This window comes from Staurois parvus, unplaced genomic scaffold (genome assembly GCF_062004578.1).
Source record: "Staurois parvus isolate SC_StPar_1 unplaced genomic scaffold, SC_StPar_1.0 ptg000195l, whole genome shotgun sequence".
NCBI classification, from domain to species: domain Eukaryota; kingdom Metazoa; phylum Chordata; class Amphibia; order Anura; family Ranidae; genus Staurois; species Staurois parvus.
In genome coordinates this window covers 2,169,561-2,188,424 of record NW_028317991.1, presented here as the reverse complement: position 1 = coordinate 2,188,424, position 18,864 = coordinate 2,169,561, and the positions used below count along the sequence as shown (strand labels likewise).

Genomic DNA, 18,864 nt, shown 5'->3' with positions numbered 1-18,864 from the left:
GATTGTGCATTCAAGTCAAAAGGAAGCCATAACCATCTTCTAAAGCCAAGATGGCAGTGTAGAAGGATCTGAAGCCCTGAGAAGACTACTGGGAAGTCCTGGACTCCATAAACTGCTAAAGATTTCTCAAAAATCAGCAGCTGCAGTATTTATAGCTGCTGACTTTTAATTTTCACAGACCCAAGTGAAGTAGGTTGGCCAGAAATTAAAGTTGAACTATGGGTACAAATTAAAAATCGATACATTGCTGAGCACAAAGAAATTACCCTGTATGTGTATGATAATTTTGTTATTCCCCCACATATCCTACCAAATACCTGTTGATCCTGCCAGAGCTTTCTGTTGTATGTAATTTCCTGTTAGAGGGTAACAATGCTAGGTTGCCTCTTAAGAAACAGCAATGTTGCCTTTACATGAGCTGTGACTACAGCACAACATGCTAACGCTTAGGAGGAGGCATGAACAATACTGATGTCTCCTCTGATGGACAAGCTATTAGCATGTCCACTAGCCACAGGCTTCAACATTTGTTCTGCTCAAGCTGGCTCTGCACACCGTATTCCAAGCTCCCTGGTGCTATGGTTGGTTTCCAATCAGGGGCGGACTGACAACTCATGGGGCCCCCGGGCAATAGGGGATGATGGGGCCCCTGTGTCCTTGCCCAAACTTAAAAAAGCCTATGAAAAAGGTACCAGGGGCATCTCATGGGGCCCCCTACTGACCCCGGGCCCTCGGGCAGTGCCCGAGTTTCCAAATGGTCAGTCCGCCCCTGTTTCTAATAACATGCACCAAATTTGCATAAAGTGCAAGGAGGCTTGGGATTTGTAGTCTATACGTGGCGGAAGCATAAACTTGAATCACTTGTAAGCCACGGGATAGTCTCCTCCATCACTTGCTCTGTTATTGTAAAGAACAGACAGTCTGAAACAATGGATAGTGCAAAAATATGTTTATAGAAAGGCAGTTTTTTTTAACATAGGCAACTCTAAATGGCTTTAAATGTTCCCTAGGCAGTAAAAGATTGAGGACTGTCTGAGGTCCAACCTAAACCCAGCTACTGTAGGTTAACTAAGACTGGCTTTTATGGGAAGCATTGCCGTAGATATTCACCAAACTGAACTGGAACCCTTTTCCATTATCTTCCATAACAATAGGTCTGTCTCTTGACAGCTTATATTAAACAATGGGTCAAAGTTTCACACTACCCTTGACCCTAAGGTCAAAGTTCATGAGCTGCTGTATGTAAATCCTTCAACTGTCCACCTATTTAAATGGAAAGATTTCTCAGTTTTTCAGCAAAACATTTCAAGTATGGAATGTCTGGAAACATCACTGTAGGTTCCTCAACATTGTTCCTCTTGTGCTTTGTGTAATAATTCCCAGTAGAGGACAATTTCCTGCGGCTGGACTTCATGAGATGTCACAAGGTTCCGATAAGTGCACACGGAGAATGATGGTTTAGAAGCAAAAAATGTAGGCTGAGTGTGCAGTTCCTGCAATGAGATCTTCAACTTCTCTAGACACATTCCTATGTACACATCCTCAAGTTTAAAAAATGGTACAGATGATGAGATGTTGAAAATCTTTTGGGCAACATCTACCGAGAGCACGTAGCCTGTACCCGAGCAAAATGGGGGGTATTTATCACCACCATACTCCCTTCTACTTATGTACCACTTGCTAAAGATACTACGAATAGGGGAATCATCTGGCTTTAGGATCCCCGTGAAAAGATTTGAAGTCTGATTTTTACGCAAGAGAAGTTCAACAAGGTAATTCGTATTGACAAACATGTCTGTATCCGTTTTCATGATGTACTGTGTCTGAGGGCAGTGATTCACAATCCAATCTAAACCCAATAAAGTTTTTATGGTCAAGTTGTAATAAGTGTCTATAAAATCTTTTTGAATGATATCTTTGTAGGTGTTAAACTCTTCGGCTAAGCTGTCGGGTTTACCGTAGTTCATGCCAAGAAGAAAGAAGGTCACCACTCGCTTTCCCTGGATGAGTTGCTCTTTCCCCCATGTTTTGCGGATGGCCATACGTGCCGCTATCTGGTTGTGTGCTGTAGTCACCAGGAGCACCAAAAACGGAGGGTTTTGTTTGCAGTTTGACTCAGGCACCTTCATGAAGAGGTTCCTTTTATAGTCGGTTTTAATGGAAAAAAAATTTTCTGGTTTTTGGAAGCAATAAGGGCAAAAGTCAGGATCATAGATCGTGACGAAGAACCCAAACATACCCAAACAAGGAAAAAACAGGAGTGCCACAAAAACCGCTTTTTTCCGAGGCATCTGGAAAAAAAAATGGAAAGTGGTGTCAATAACAAGATTAATTATACAATAAAAAATAATTAATATAGTGTATAAATAAAAATAGAATCCAATACACATAGGGTTCATTTACACTTGCCTAGACATTAACACACATTAACCTCCCTGGAGGTATGATTATTTCAGATTTTTGGTGCTGAAAGCGGTACCATTATTTTGCATGGAAATTTGGCGTTTTATATTATATTATTGTAGGCCTGTAATTTTTAGGAATAACTCACTGAAATATGTCCGAACAAGAGTCTAGTAAACATCCCGGGTATGATAAAACTTGAAACACGAAATCATAAATTATAATTTAACCATTAGCCGCCCGGCCAATAGCCGTTTGGCGGCTTGAAAAGCGCTGCAGCTTTCCGGGTCCACGCCATTTGGCGTGCTCCCGCACATGCGCCGTTTGCGCTATTGCAGAGCGGCGCAGCAGCGGGATCTGTCACCGCCCGTGCACCTCGGACACGGCCGATGACAGATCCGAGTACCGGCTCCCGTTGCCGGTACCATGTGACCTGCCGCGACCAATCACAGCAGGTCACATGACAGTTGTATACAATGGATGGCTTCATTCATGATGCCATCCATTGTATACTAGTGCCTAGCTGTGAATGGTCATAGCTAATCACATGCACATGTCATGTGATTAGCTGTGACCAAATCACAGCTAAGCACAAAAAAAAAAAAAAAAAAAAAAAGCTGAATGAATCGATTTCATTCAGCTAAATGCTTGCTTATAGCAAAGTAATTCTTTGCTATAAGCAAATTGTGTAAAAAAAAAAAAAAAAAAAAATACTGATCACTTCCCCAAAGTAGTACAATGTTACTATGGTAACATTGTACTATTTTGGTCATAGTAAAATATGAAAAAAAATCTTTAAAAAAATAAAAAAAAATGTAATAAAAAATTAAATATAATAAAAAAATAAAAAAAAATTAAAAAAAAATATAATTTTTTTTTTTTTTCATACTGTCACCAGTCAGTGTCCCTGTTCACCGCCATGCCAGTTATATGATGACGCTGTACTGCACTGGTGACAGTATGTAAAAAAAAAAATAGTGAAAATAATATTTTTCATTTTTTCATTTTCGGAAAAATTATGACAAAAAAATACAACTTCAAAAAACTCGCCATGCCTCTTATGAAGTACGTCCGACTGTCTACTCAGCAAAAAGGGGTCATTTGGGGATATCTGTACTATTCTGACATTCTTGGACCTCAAGAAATTAGATTGGCTGTCAGTACTTCAGGATTGATCAATATTCAGATCTATACCATAGTTTGTGAACTCTATAACTTTCCTACAAACTAAATAATACATCCTAATTTGGGTTATTTTCACCAAAGACATGTAGCAGAATACATCTCGTCCTAAATTTATGAAGAACAATTATTTATTTGTAAACTTTTATAACAGAAACAAAGAAAAATGTGTTTTTTTTTCAAAATTTTTGGTCTTTTTTTGTTAATTTAGCAAAAAATAAAAACCCCAGCGGTGATTAAATACCACCAAAAGAAAGCTCTAGTTGTGTGAAGAAAATGATAAAATTTTAGTTTGGGTACAATGTTGTATGACTGCGCAATTGTCATTCAAAGTGTGAGAGCGCTGAAACCTGAAAAATGGCCTGGGCAGGAAGGTGTAAAATTGCACGGTATTGAAACGGTTAATAAATAATCATAAAAAATAATAATATAATAATAAATTTAACTCAATAATATAATCAAACCAAAAACACTGAAATTTGAAATATAGCGCCAAGTTCGCACATCACTGAGCAAAGTCGCAAAATCGCTTTCAGTGTCTGATGAGGAATTTCCCCCACGAATCATTATCACTCAATTCTGCAAGTGGTTCTGATTTACTATCGCTGTTCTCTAGCCGGTCTAAAACCGATTTTGACGTAAAGGGACGCTTTTTGGACGCCATGGACATTTCTCAGTTTCCAGGCAGAAAGAACAGACAAAATGCAGGCAGGGCACAGGACAAAGCACTCGGGACAAAATGTATGTGGAATGGTTTGATACAGTAATGTTTTACTATGTGATTTTAGTGATTTTTGTGAATGTCACTTTTTGTCATTTTCAAATTTCCCGCCGTTCCGTCCCCCGTACGGCCCGACGCTCACAGAGGACGGAACCCAGATGAGAGATGCCAGCATCTGCCAGATTACATTGCCGGGGACACTGCAGGAGGGACATCGCGGGAGCGCAGGACAAGGTAAGTGACCGAGTATTCGCGGAGCAGCACCGAATGGTATTCCCGAGTGTACCTCAGGGTTAACGCTTGTGGCACTGAAACTTTACCCCGAGCTACACTCGGGAATACCACCAGGGAGGCTACAGCGCCTACAACTTCAAAATGCTTTTTTGATGTTTCGTGAGGCTATTTTGAAGCTTTAATGAAGCTTTGCAAATGCCCTGTGTGTGTTGATTTTCTATTTGCTTTAAAGGGGCCCAGTAGAACCCCAGCTCAGTAGTACCACCTCTCAGCAGATCCCCAGCTCATTAGTACCTCTGTTCAGCAGATTCCCAGCTTATTAGTATTCTCATTCAGTGGATCCCCTGCTCAGTAGTACCCCCAGCTCTGCTGATGCCCCACTCAGTAATACCACCAGCTTTGCTGATTTCCCACTCAGTAGTATCCCCCAGCTCTGCTGTTCCTGGTTTACTGATCCTCCTCTCTCCAGGCCCCGCTCACCTCCTGCAATATTGCTCCCACACTATGCACCACATGTGACATCGCTGGTTTCTCCTGCTTCAGTCCCCCAGCTCTGCTGATCCTCTGGTTTACTGATCCTCCTCTCTCCAGGCCCCGCTCACCTCCCACTATATTGCTCCCACGCTACACACCACGTGTGACATTGCTGGTTTGCCCTGCTTCAGTCCCCCAGCTCTGCTGATTCTCTGCCGCTCAGTCCTCTCTCTCTCTGGTTCCCTTTCACCTTCTACTATAGCATTCCCATGTTGAACTCCATGTGTGCCATATGTTAGTTGCTCCACTTCAGACCCCACTCACCTTTCTGCTGCTCCATGCTGCACACCAGATGTGATGACTGAACCAAACACTTTTGCAATATATATACACATATGCATTGGAAATGACTGCTGCTGACATCTTTGCGGTTTGCTTGATGGTTTCCCAGTGCATCCTGGGATATCTCATACCTGCAATACCTGCAAAGCAAAGCAAAGCTAACTCTGAATAAAAGCCCCTCAAAAGCTGCAGGTGCTGTTAGTCAGCTTTATCTTAGACTTCTATGGAGGCTTTGGAGACAATTTGGAGCACCAAAATAGCATCATGGGGTATAATTTTTGAAGCAAAGCAAAACAAATGCAATGTATAAACAGGACAGCAAGCTTACCATTTTATTTAGTGGCAGGTGCTTTGATTGGCATTCAGAGTGGTCTATAAAAAGCGTGTCCAATGCCACATTTTGAAGCAAGTGTAAATGAGCCCTTAAAGTGTAAAGATTCAGCTTCAAATATTAAAAATATAAGTATGATTTTTATAGGTTTATGCCTAAAGCTTATCTAAACCCAAAAAAGAATAAGGAGGCTAAAGGACCAGGAACATGGAGTGTCCAGCACTGAACACCTTCCTCTCCAGTTGGTGGGAAGTCTAAACTCTGCTGTCTTCCAGCAATATACCCTCCAGCAGGGGCGGACTGACCATTTGGAAACTCGGGCACTGCCCGAGGGCCTGGGGTCAGTAGGGGGCCCCATAAGATGCCCCTGGTACCTTTTTCATAGGCTTTTTTGGGTTTGGGCAAGGACACAGGGGCCCCATGATCCCCTATTGCCCGGGGGCCCCATGAGTTGTCAGTCTGCCCCTGACCAGGAGGCAATAAGCCCAGCCTATGCTGATCTGCCTTGCAGCACAAAAAGCAAATAAGTCACTGGTCACACCATTGCAATTTAAAATTGTACGATTTATGTGCAATTTCAGTGTGATTTCTGAAGACTTTATTGCTACTTATGAAGATTTCCAACAATTTCTTGCAATTTGCAGTGCAATTTCCATTATATTCTATGTATGTGAAATCGCAACAAAACTGCTGAAAAACGAATGCATGACGTACTTTAGAAATTGAGCTGCGGCAAATCACAAATGATAAGACACTGACATTCACATTCATTAGATGCGATTCCAATTCGCAAATCGCACCGGTATCATTGGGCACTAAAAAAAATCAAAATACAGGCGTACCTCGGTTTACAAATGTCTTGATTAACGTAATTTTTGGTATACGAATGAAAATCCATTGAAAATAATCCCTCGGTTTACAAATTTTCTTGCAATACGAACAGATTACTTGGTTTTCAATGCCTTTACAAATTTTTTTTTAATCATATCCCTTTATGCTTTTAACCTCCCTGGCGGTATGATTATGTCAGGAATTTTGTACCAAAAGCGGTACCCTTTTTTTGCATGGAAATTTGGTGTTATGTATTGTAGGCCTGCAATTCTTAGTAATTACTTACTTAATAAATACTCATAAAAAATAATAATATAATAATAAATTTAATTCAATAATATAATCAAACCAAAAACCCTGAAATTTGAAATATAGCGCCAAGTTGGCACATCACTGAGCAAAGTCGCAAAATCGTTTTCAGTGTCTGATGATGAATTTCCCCCACGAATCATTATCACTCAATTCTGCAAGTGGTTCTGATTTACTATCGCTGTTCTCTAGCCGGTCTAAAACCGCTTTGGACCTAAAGGGACCCTTTTTGGATGCCATGGACGTTTCTCAGTTTCCAGGCAGAAAGAACAGACAAAATGTAGGCAGGGCACAGGACAAAGCACTCGGGACAAAATATATGTGAAATGCTTTGATACAGGAATGTTTTGCTATGAAATAATCATTTTTAAAAAAATGTCATTTTTTTTAAATTTTCAAATTTGCCGCCGGTTCCGGCACCCGTACGTCAAGACGTCACAGGGACCGGAACACGGAAGCAGGATGCCGGCATCAGCCGGAGGAGATGGCCGGGGACGCTGCAGGTACGCATCGCGGGAGCGAAGGACAAGGTAAGCGCTGTAAGGAATCCCAGAGCAATGCCGCATGATAAGCCCGAGTGTAGCTCGGGGTTACCGCTTTTGGTACTGAAACTTTACCCCGAGCTACACTCGGGAATACCGCTAGAGAGGTTAAAGTGCACTTTATAAAGAGTTTTGAACAGATAAAACTTTTTTTTACTTTTTTCTGACCTCCGGAACGGATTAATTGGTTTTCAATGCATTTCCAAATTAATTTTTAATCATGTCCCTGTACAGTATTTATGCTTTTAAAGTGCACTTTAGAAAGAGTTTTGAACAGATAAAAGACTCTTTTTTTTTTAACTTTTTCCTGACCTCTGGAACGGATTAATTGGTTTTCAATGCATTCCTATGCAAAACCTCTTTTCGGTTTACAAATTTTTCACAATATGAAAACGCATTAAATTCGTAAACCGAGGTACGCCTGTACGTTTTGTTAGCATTTGTGTAAAAGGGAGGGGGGTAGGGACAAAATAAGCAATAGTTGTTTGAGTGAGTTTAGCTCTGCTTTAATGACTATAAGGGATAATGCCCGACACCTCGGGGGCGGGATAAACTAATCAAGGGCTGCTGCATAAAAGGTAGAGGTGTCTCGCACTATTAGACAGTGACACCTAAAGGGGAACCAGGGGAGCTGCACTGACAATGCTTCTGCACTTCTCTACATAAGCATCAATAATGATTTTGTATTCTGATGTTTAATTAGTGATCGTAACTGCTTTAATCAGAACGGGAATTGAGAGTAAATCTCCTAACATAGCCCCAGAATGCAGTAAAATCCTGATAAAAGTTCTAATTTTTCCCCACTCTATTCAAAACAAGAAAACAAGTTTTCGGCTTGGCATGCAGTTTAACCCCTTGACACGGATGTAACACAAATATCTGGCCTCACAGAACTGGACTATTTTCCGTGGGGACGCATATATGCATACCTGTCTTTGCGCTGGGAGCGTGCCGCACAGCGCCCCCCCCCGCAAAAAGACTGCAGTGTCACTGAGAGCACCGGGTCCCGTTCTAATGATCGGGACCCAGGACACCCGATTCCGGGTTACAAGATTGCTGTGATAGCCTCTGATTGGCCCCGCCCCCTTGTTTTTTTCTCTCTCTATGAATGGAGGAGAGAGATATATTGTACATAGAAGGAAAAAAATGTTTGTAAAAAAAAAAAAAAAGATAAAGAAAAATATTACAAAATAAATACAAAAAATAAAGAAAAAATACCTAGGTCAAGGTTTGATCTAGTTCAGTGCCAGGGTTAGTGTTTGGGTCAAGGTCAGGGTCAAAGGTCAGGATTTTTTTTTTTCCAAACAAAATTGGTATCAGTGTCAGTTAGTGTCAATTTTTAGTGTGTTTTAGGTAAAAAAAAAAGACAAAAACAAAATGCACACTATTGTTTCTGGGCTGTACTACGGGTACAAACAACAAATAAAATACACATATATGGTATTGCTGCGATCGTCAAGAGCTGGAGAATTTATTTCGGGTTGTTTTTTGGTGGGCGGTAGCAGGGGCGGACTGACAACTCATGGGGCCCCCGGGCAATAGGGGATCATGGGGCCCCTGTGTCCTTGCCCAAACTCAAAAAAGCCTATGAAAAAGGTACCAGGGGCATATCATGGGGCCCCCTACTGACTCTGGGCCCTCGGGTAGTGCCCAAGTTTCCAAATGGTCAGTTCGCCCCTGGGTGTTAGGCTATGGTAGTAACAAGAAAAACACAGCTAAATGAAAAAAAAGATTTTTTTTTACTATTTTGTGACAGTTTTCCTTTGATAATAAAAAAATCAGGAGATATCCATTACCATTTACCACCAAATGAAAGCCCAATTTGTCCTGAAAAAAACAAGGTATAATTCACCTGGATAAAATAATAAAAGGAAAAAAGCGCCACTTTTAACAACAAACTATGTGTCAGCCGCAATTCCCACCAAAAAAATTAATTTGGCAAAAGTGAACAATTATATCATAAGGGTATGCGCTACTAATAAATTATATAAATATATCTATCACCATATATAAAGTGACCAAAACATAAATAAATAAATAAAATATCCAAAATCCATATAGTGTGTAAAATAAATATAGTGTCCAAAAACAATATATAAATATATCTATTAGTGTCCAAAAATAATTTATTTATTTTTTGGTCACTTTATATATGATGATAGATATATTTATGAAATACTTCACCTGGATGTACAAAGTAGTTGTGATGATATGGACGGTTTTACTAACATATGTCAACGTTGCAAAATTGTGCTTAGGCATTTAGATTTTAATTTAGATTTGATGGGTAATGTAAATTATGACTAGGAAATATAGACACATATAGAATGCTGTGCTTGCGAGAAGACGCTTTACACCCCTGCGGAGAGCTGCATTTCTCTGTAGCACCGAGCAAGAGGAACATTTTCCACTGGGCACCACAGATACTTCAAGAACGAGTGCACTCATGTCAGAGCAGAATACATAGTTTACATCCCCGTCACATCAAGTCGACTTTGAAATCGTGCGACTTACAGTAAAGTCGCATGATTTCAAGGTTAGGGGACGTGCCGATTTCAGGTGCGATTTGCAAGACATCTGAGACAGATGTCTATGCAAATAGCACCAAAAGTAGTTCATGTACTACTTTAGAAATCAGTGTGGACCAAGTCAGAACCGCACCGATATGACCGCTCCAATTGCGGACAATAGGGTATGACTTGGCATGCGATTTGCAAGTCGCAGGGCTTGCAAATCGCATGCCAAGTCACACCGGATGTGACCGGGGTCTTAAGGTCGAGTTCTAGGGTGGACTGACAACTCATGGGGCCCCCGGGCAATAGGGGATCATGGGGCCCCTCTGTCCTTGCCCAAACTCAAAAAGGCCTATGAAAAAGGTACCAGGGGCATCTCATGGGGCCCCCTACTGACCCCGGGCCCACGGGCAGTGCCCGAGTTTCCAAATGGTCAGTACTCCCCTGCTCGAGTTCATACATCAGTGGAGAGCTGCCAGAGTGCTTTAAAGTGTTACTAAACCCACAACAGTACAATCAGTCTGTATATGCAGTAAAGCATGCTTGTTATACTCACTGTGGGACCTAAGGGGTTAATCCTCTGCATTGTGTAAAAAGGCTGTTTGATCCTGACTTCCCTGATCCTCCCCTTCTTCCAGTGTTCCCCTCTTATCTCTTGATAAGACATATCATGTGGACATTTACTCTGATTTACTACCACAGCTAAACGCAGCCGCATGTAAATGCGCGTAATCGCAGATAAACGCAATGTACAAATGTGGGTGATCTCTGTGCCAGGAGTGTTGGAATTTCAAAATTAAAAAAAATGCATTTACAGGCGGCAGAACAGCCGCTTGAAAGAGGCCTAAAAGTTTTACATGAATAAATAAAAGCTGATCATTGTAAGCACTCCTGTTAGTGCTCAATGGGTTGTCTCAACACTCTTAAGTGATATATTTGCAGGGAAGCTTGTTCTGTTTAAAAAACAACAGTCCCAGTGGCTGAATCACCGGATGAAAATAAAGGAAAGAAAGCCTTAAAAAGAAAACTAATGCAGCCATCACATCGAAGAATTAGTAAGGTGCGATGTAATAAATGTTTGTTTTGCGGTTTTACATATTACTGAACCCACAACAGTAAACTCACCCTGTACAGTACAGGGTGACAAGTCTTCTGGTATCAAGGGGGTCATGCTCTGACTCCATCCTTAGCGATCAGTGCCCCTGGAGCAATCTGGACCAAACCCATGGTGCAGACACCTCACAGACCCAGCCGCAGGTACAGGTAAGGCCATTTTACCAAACGGGCACCCCTGGGCGCTTCCCAGAGGCCCCAGGTGCACATGGGGTCCCCTCAGGGCTGGCTCTGTCGCTCCAATGATTTACGGCATGGGTGTCAAACTGCCGGCCCTCCAGCTGTTGCCAAACTACAAGTCCCATGAGGCATTGCAAGATTGACAGTTACAAGCATGACTGCCAAAGGCAGAGGCATGATGGGACTTGTAGTTTCACAACAGCTGGAGGGCCGCCAGTTTGACACCCCTGATCTAGGGGGATGCAGCTGGCCAGCCGTGCTGAGGTCAGGTTCAAGGAAATATGGCAATTGCAGTCTGCACAACTTAGGACCAGGGGCGGACTGACCATTTGGAAACTCAGGCACTGCACGAGGGCCCGGGTCAATAGGGGGCCCCATGACATGCCTCTGGTACCTTTTTCATAGGCTTTTTTGAGTTTGGGCAAGGACACAGGGGCCCCATGATCCCCTATTGCCCGGGGGCCCCATGAGTTGTCAGTCCACCCCTGCTTAGGACTAGCAGTGGGGCTCAGGCTGAGCGGGTACCAGTGACATCTTCTGTTCCACCTGCCATCTCTGGGCTCAACCTGAGCCTCCCTGTGTCATCAATTCCAAATGTTGCCGGCTCCGCCTCCACCCGGTGCTCAGCCGGGACTCCTTGGCCGGGAGCGGCTGTACAGCAGACTGTGCTGTCTATGGCTGCCTGTGCCGATCCTGTCACTCAATATCGCACAAATCCTGCGAGTGAGATAGTGAGAGAGAGGATTCAGAGTGCTGAACAGTCCATCTGATGTAGCCAATCCCTGCTGTCCCTGCGCTTGTAGCCCCCCCCCCCTGATGTAGGCACACACACCGCGGTGCAAGAAGTATGGAAGGTATGTGCAGGGCTGCTGTTAGAAACCATGAGGCCCCATACAGCCAACCTGACAGGGCCCCCCAAAGAAAACAAAGTTTACTATGCTTCAGTTATGAATGAACACAGTGAGTGATCAGTACCAATCACTCATGTGTTCATTCGGGGAAAAATTAGAGGCTGGTAATTATGAGGGAAGCTGGAAGCACTGTGGCGGTGGGGGGCCTGGGCAGCAGGGGGAAAAGTCAGGTGCACAGAGAGGGTGATGGGGGGCAATTACTGGAAACTATCCCCTGTATGGCTCTTTCTACAGCAGCTGAAAGCCAGTGAAGGGAGTGGAGAAAAATCCAGCTCTCATCTGCTGCAGAGAAAGCCATACAGGGGATCGGTTCCAGTAATTTGCACACAGATTGCTCTTCAGAGCTGTTTGACAGGCGGTGAGGAGGTAATATGTCGCCACCCCACCAGCTGATTCAACCTCCTAAATGCAGCATCACTCCCACAACAACCACGTGTATTGCATGCAGTTGTGGGTAAGGTGCAGCACAGACCCATTTATCTGAATAGGTTGTGTTTGGTGAGCAGTAGTGCCTGCAAATGGCGATATAATTCTTGCTGCAGTCACAAAGCAAAGCATCGTAAATGCATCATGTGTACACCCCCACTCTGTGGTGTATTTCGGTTTTGTGCTGCCCTAGGCAAGACTAAAATTGCCCCCCCCCCCCCGCATCTAAATGGGTCCCACCCTTTCATCTGCAAACTCCACCCCTTCCTCTTTAGGCTTTCTATTAGAACTGACGATGGCCTGCTATTCCTCGCACTGACACCAATGATGGGATACTATTCCTCGCATGACACCAATGATGGGGCACTATTCCTTCCACTGACACCAATGATGGGGCACTATTCCTTCCACTGACACCAATGATGGGACACTATTCATCCCACTGATACCAATGAAGGGGCACTATTCATCCCACTGATACCAATGATGGGGCACTATTCATCCCACTGATACCAATGATGGGGCACTATTCCTCTCACTGACACCAATGATGGGGCACTATTTCTCCCACTGATACCAATGATGGGGCACTATTCCTCGCACTGACACCAATGATGAGGCACTATTCCTCCCACTGACACCAATGATTGGGCACTATTCCTCGCACTGACACCAATGATGAGGCACTATTCCTCCCACTGACATCAATGATGGGGCACTATTCCTCGCACTGACACCAATGATGAGGCACTATTCCTCCCACTGACACCAATGATTGGGCACTATTCATCACACTGACACCAATGATGGGACACTATTCCTTCCACTGACACCAATGATGGGGCACGATTCCTCACACTGACACCAATGATGGGGCACTATTCCCCCCACTGATACCAATGATGGGGAACTATTCCTCCCACTGATACCAATGATGGGGCACTATTCCTCCCACTGACACCAATGATGGGACACTATTCCTTCCACTGTCACCAATGATGGGGCACTATTCCTTCTACTGACACCGATGATGGGGCACCCCCCACTGACTCATTGGTGTCAGTGGGCGGTGGAATAGTGCCCCATCGTTGGTTTTAGTGGGGGGGAGGAATAGTGCCCCATTGTTGGTGTCATTGGGGGGAGGAATAGTGCCCCATCGTTAGTGTCAGTGGAGGGAGGAATAGTGCCCCATTCTTGGTGTCAGTGGGGGGAGGAATAGTGCCCCATCGTTGGTGTCAGTGGGAGGAATAATGCCCCATCATTAGTATCAGTGACACCAATGATGGGGCACTATTCCTCCCACTGACACCAATGACACTTAACTTGCTGACCCCTGTTCCAGCCTAGGTGCTGCTGCAGCCATCATACCTGGTTGCAGCAGCACCATATGCACGGCACGCTTACCGGGCGGTCAGCTGTCCTCCTTCATTCACTCCGGCCGCTCCCTCACTCGATGTTCGTGGGGGCGCTCGATTGGACGCCTGTGTGCCTTTCCTGAGCTACAGTTCTTGCGCCCAATCACCGGTGAGGAGGCGGAGCCAAGTGGCAGTGCAAACATCAAGTGAGGGAGCGGCTGGAGTGAATGAAGGAGCAGCGCTTCCTGGACTGGATCGTCGCGGGACTGGGACCAGAGCCAGGTAAGACACAGCAGCCCCATGCCCGCCCCTGTACTTAGTGTCCCTTCCGTTAGAAGGGGGGGGCCGCGGCAACACGCTGCCCCCCTAAAAAGTGCCGCTCTAGGCAAACGCCTTGTTTGCCTCGCGGCAAATACGCCCCTGCCCCCACTGATGCCTTGTCAGCTAAAGTACTCTTCAACACGGAGGCATGGAGGAGCTCAGCTATGAGGAAAGATTAGAGGAACTGAATTTATTCTCTCTTGAGAAGAGGAGATTAAGGGGGGATATGATCAACATGTATAATACATAAGGGGGGATATGATCTCCATGTATAATACATAAGGGGGGATATGATCTCCATGTATAATACATAAGGGGGGATATGATCTCCATGTATAATACATAAGGGGGGATATGATCTCCATGTATAATACATAGGGGGGGATATGATCTCCATGTATAATACATAAGGGGGAATATGATCTCCATGTATAATACATAAGGGGGGATATGATCTCCATGCATAATACATAAGGGGGGATATGATCTCCATGTATAATACATAAGGGGGGATATGATCTCCATGTATAATACATAAGGGGGGATATGATCTCCATGTATAATACATAAGGGGGGGATATTATCTCCATGTATAATACATAAGGGGGGATATGATCTCCATGTATAATACATAAGGGGGATATGATCTCCATGTATAATACATAAGGGGGGATATGATCTCCATGTATAATACATAAGGGGGGGATATGATCTCCATGTATAATACATAAGGGGGGATATGATCTCCATGTATAATACATAAGGGGGGGTATGATCACCATGTATAATACATAAGGGGGATATGATCTCCATGTATAATACATAAGGGGGGATATGATCTCCATGTATAATACATTAGGGGGGGAGGGATATGATCTCCATGTATAATACATAAGGGGGGATATGATCTCCATGTATAATACATAAGGGGGGGATATTATCTCCGTGTATAATACATAAGGGGGGATATGATCTCCATGTATAATACATAAGGGGGGATATGATCTCCATGTATAATACATAAGGGGGATATGATCTCCATGTATAATACATAAGGGGGGATATGATCTCCATGTTTAATACATAAGGGGGGATGTGATCTCCATGTATAATACATAAGGGGGGGATATGATCTCCATGTATAATACATAAGGGGGGGATATGATCTCCATGTATAATACATAAGGGGGGATATGATCACCATGTATAATACATACGGGGGGATATGATCTCCATGTATAATATATAAGGGGGATATGATCTCCATGTATAATACATAAGGGGGGATATGATCTCCATGTATAATACATAAGGGGGGATATGATCTCCATGTATAATACATAAGGGGGGATATGATCTCCATGTATAATACATAAGGGGGGATATGATCTCCATGTATAATACATAAGGGGGGGATATGATCTCCATGTATAATACATAAGGGGGGATATGATCTCCATGTATAATACATAAGGGGGGATATGATCTCCATGTATAAATACATAAGGGGGATATGATCTCCATGTATAATACATAAGGGGGATATGATCCCCATGTATAAATACATCAGTGGTTCATACAGTGAACTCATCACAGAGGACAAGGGGGCACTCTTTACGTCTGGAGGAAAATAAATTTAATCTCCAAACACGGAAAGGTTTCTTCACAGTAAGAGCTGTGAAAATGTGGAATAGACTCCCTCAAGAGTTGGTTCTGGCCAGCTCAGTGGATTGCTTTAAAAAAAGTCCTGGATTCTTTCTTGGATACACGGAATATAATTGGATACTAACATTTATAGGTAAATTTGATCCAGGGAATATCTGATTGTCTCTCGGAGGATCAGGAAGGAATTTTTCCCCCTGCAGGAGCAAATTGTGTTGTGCTTTGCTGGGTTCTTTTGCCTTCCTCTGGATCAACTGTGGGTATCAGATTGAAACTTTTTTTTAATGGTTGAACTGGATGGACTTTTGTCTTTTTTCAGCCAGACTAACTATGTAACTATGTAACCCAGCAGACCAAACGGATGTGTCTGTTTTTCAGGCGGACCCTATCAGACCATCCATTGGCCTCTCTGCAGCAGTGGATGTAAACTTACATGTCCATTTACGAACGCCTGCATCCGATCCGCTAAAAACAGACAGATGGGGGATTCGTTACCCATCCATCTAGCGGATCTGAGCAGATGACAGTTGAATGTAAACGGACAGGCAGTCTGTATACATCCCTCCACCCATACAGGAAAGAGGGCTATGTCCATGTCCTCTCTGCATAAACACTGCGGACACAGACCTGTTATCTGCCTGCTCGGCAAGGATCAGCGCTATCAACTATTTATACTTTAATTCTTGTTCACTTCTAAGTTGGTGTTCCACTCTAGTGTTGAATCACAGAAACGCAGCATTGCCTGGTCCCGGACGTTAGTCAGCGCATACACAAGAGGAGTACCCCCACAAGATCTTCTTGCTAAATTTCTATATCTGGCTGTGAAGTTATTGCCCTGCTCATCTTTGGGTGATCAGCAAACACTGAGTTTGAGCTATTTATTCCAAACTCTTTATCATTTATGAACAAGTTAAACAGGATTGGTCTCGGGACAGAGCCCTGGGTTGCCCCACTTACAACTTCAGTCTATTCTGGGGACATGTTTTGTATCACCACTCTTTGGACATGCCCCTGTAACCAGTTTTCTATTCAGGTACATGCCAACAAACCTTATTTTGTAAATTAGGCGATTCGCTGGGATCTCTTGAGAAACAATGGTCCATGCCAACAAACCTCATTTTGTAAATTAGGCGATTCCCTGGGATCTCTTGAAAAATAATGGTCCATACCAACAAACCTAATTTTGTAAATTAGGCGATTCCCTGGGATCTCTTAAGAAATAATGGTCCATGCCAACAAACCTAATTTTGTAAATTAGGCGATTCCCTGGGATCTCTTGAAAAATAATGGTCCATGCCAACAAACCTAATTTTGTAAATTAGGCGATTCCCTGGGATCTCTATAGAAATACTGGTCCATGCCAACGAACCTCATTTTCTAAATTAGGCAATTCCCTGGGATCTCTAGAGAAATACTGGTCCATGCCAACAAACCTAATTTTGTAAATTAGGCAATTCCCTGGGGTCTCTCAAGAAATAATGGTCCATGCCAACAAACCTAATTTTGTAATTTAGGCGATTCCCTGGGATCTCTAGAGAAATAATGGTCCATGCCAACAGACCTAATTTTGTAAATTAAGCGATTCCCTGGGATCTCTAGAGAAATAATGGTCCATGCCAACAAACCTAATTTTGTAAATTAGGCGATTCCCTGGGATCTCTCAAGAAATAATGGTCCATGCCAACAAACCTAATTTTGTAAATTAGGCGATTCCCTAGGATCTCTCAAGAAATAATGATCCATGCCAACAAACCTAATTTTGTAAATCAGGCGATTCCCTGGGATCTCTTGAAAAATAATGGTCCATGCCAACAAACCTAATTTTGTAAATTAGGCGATTCCCTGGGATCTCTCAAGAAATAATGATCCATGCCAACAAACCTAATTTTTTAAATTAGGCGATTCCCTGGGATCTCTCAAGAAATAATGGTCCATGCCAACAAACCTCATTTTCTAAATTTGGCGATTCCCTGGGATCTCTAGAGAAATACTGGTCCATGCCAACAAACCTCATTTTGTAAATTAGGCGATTCCCTGGGATCTCTCAAGAAATAATGGTCCATGCCAACAAACCTAATTTTGTAAATCAGGCAATTCCCTGGGATCTCTTGAGAAATAATGGTCCATGCCAACAAACCTCATTTTGTAAATTAAGTGATTCCCTGGGATCTCTCAAGAAATAATGGTCCATGCCAACAAACCTAATTTTGTAAATCAGGCAATTCCCTGGGATCTCTTGAGAAATAATGGTCCATGCCAACAAACCTCATTTTCTAAATTAGGCGATTCCAGGGGATCTCTCGAGAAATATTGGTCCATGCCAACAAACCTCATTTTCTAAAGTGGCGATTCCCTGGGATCTCTAGAGAAATAATGGTCCATGCCAACAAACCTCATTTTCTAAATTAGGTGATTCCCTGGGATCTCTGGAGAAATGATGGTCCATGCCAACAAACCTCATTTTCTAAATTAAGAGATTCCCTGGGATCTCTTGAGAAATAATGGTCCATGCCAACAAACCTAATTTTGTAAATTAGGCGATTCCCTGGGATCTCTCAAGAAATAATGATCCATGCCAACAAACCTAATTTTGTAAATTAGGCGATTCCCTGGGATCTCTCAAGAAATAATGGTCCATGCCAACAAACCTCATTTTCTAAATTTGGCGATTCCCTGGGATCTCTAGAGAAATACTGGTCCATGCCAACAAACCTCATTTTGTAAATTAGGCGATTCCTTTGGATCTCTCAAGAAATAATGGTCCATGCCAACAAACCTCATTTTCTAAATTAGGCGATTCCAGGGGATCTCTCGAGAAATATTGGTCCATGCCAACAAACCTCATTTTCTAAAGTGGCGATTCCCTGGGATCTCTAGAGAAATAATGGTCCATGCCAACAAACCTCATTTTCTAAATTAGGTGATTCCCTGGGATCTCTGGAGAAATAATGGTCCATGCCAACAAACCTCATTTTCTAAATTAAGAGATTCCCTGGGATCTCTTGAGAAATAAT

General features: G+C 43.1%; 1 protein-coding gene across 4 annotated transcripts in view; it reads right to left on the bottom strand.

Moving 5' to 3' along the window:
• Positions 1–932: 932 nt before the first annotated feature.
• LOC149461656 (beta-1,3-galactosyltransferase 5-like) overlaps positions 933–18,864 on the bottom strand; it is an 80,479-nt gene continuing 62,547 nt past the window's right edge. For 2 of the 4 annotated variants that reach the window (XM_089677888.1, XM_089677889.1), the window contains exons 2-3: positions 5,339–5,496; positions 933–2,291 (exon numbers count right to left, since the gene is read on the bottom strand). In XM_089677888.1, the coding sequence (XP_089534014.1) occupies positions 1,344–2,291; positions 5,339–5,496 (1,106 nt within the window). In that variant the 3' untranslated portion in view covers positions 933–1,343. The remainder of the gene's footprint in view (positions 2,292–5,338; positions 5,497–18,864) is intronic. The other 2 variants (XM_089677891.1, XM_089677890.1) reach the window with 1 other exon arrangement.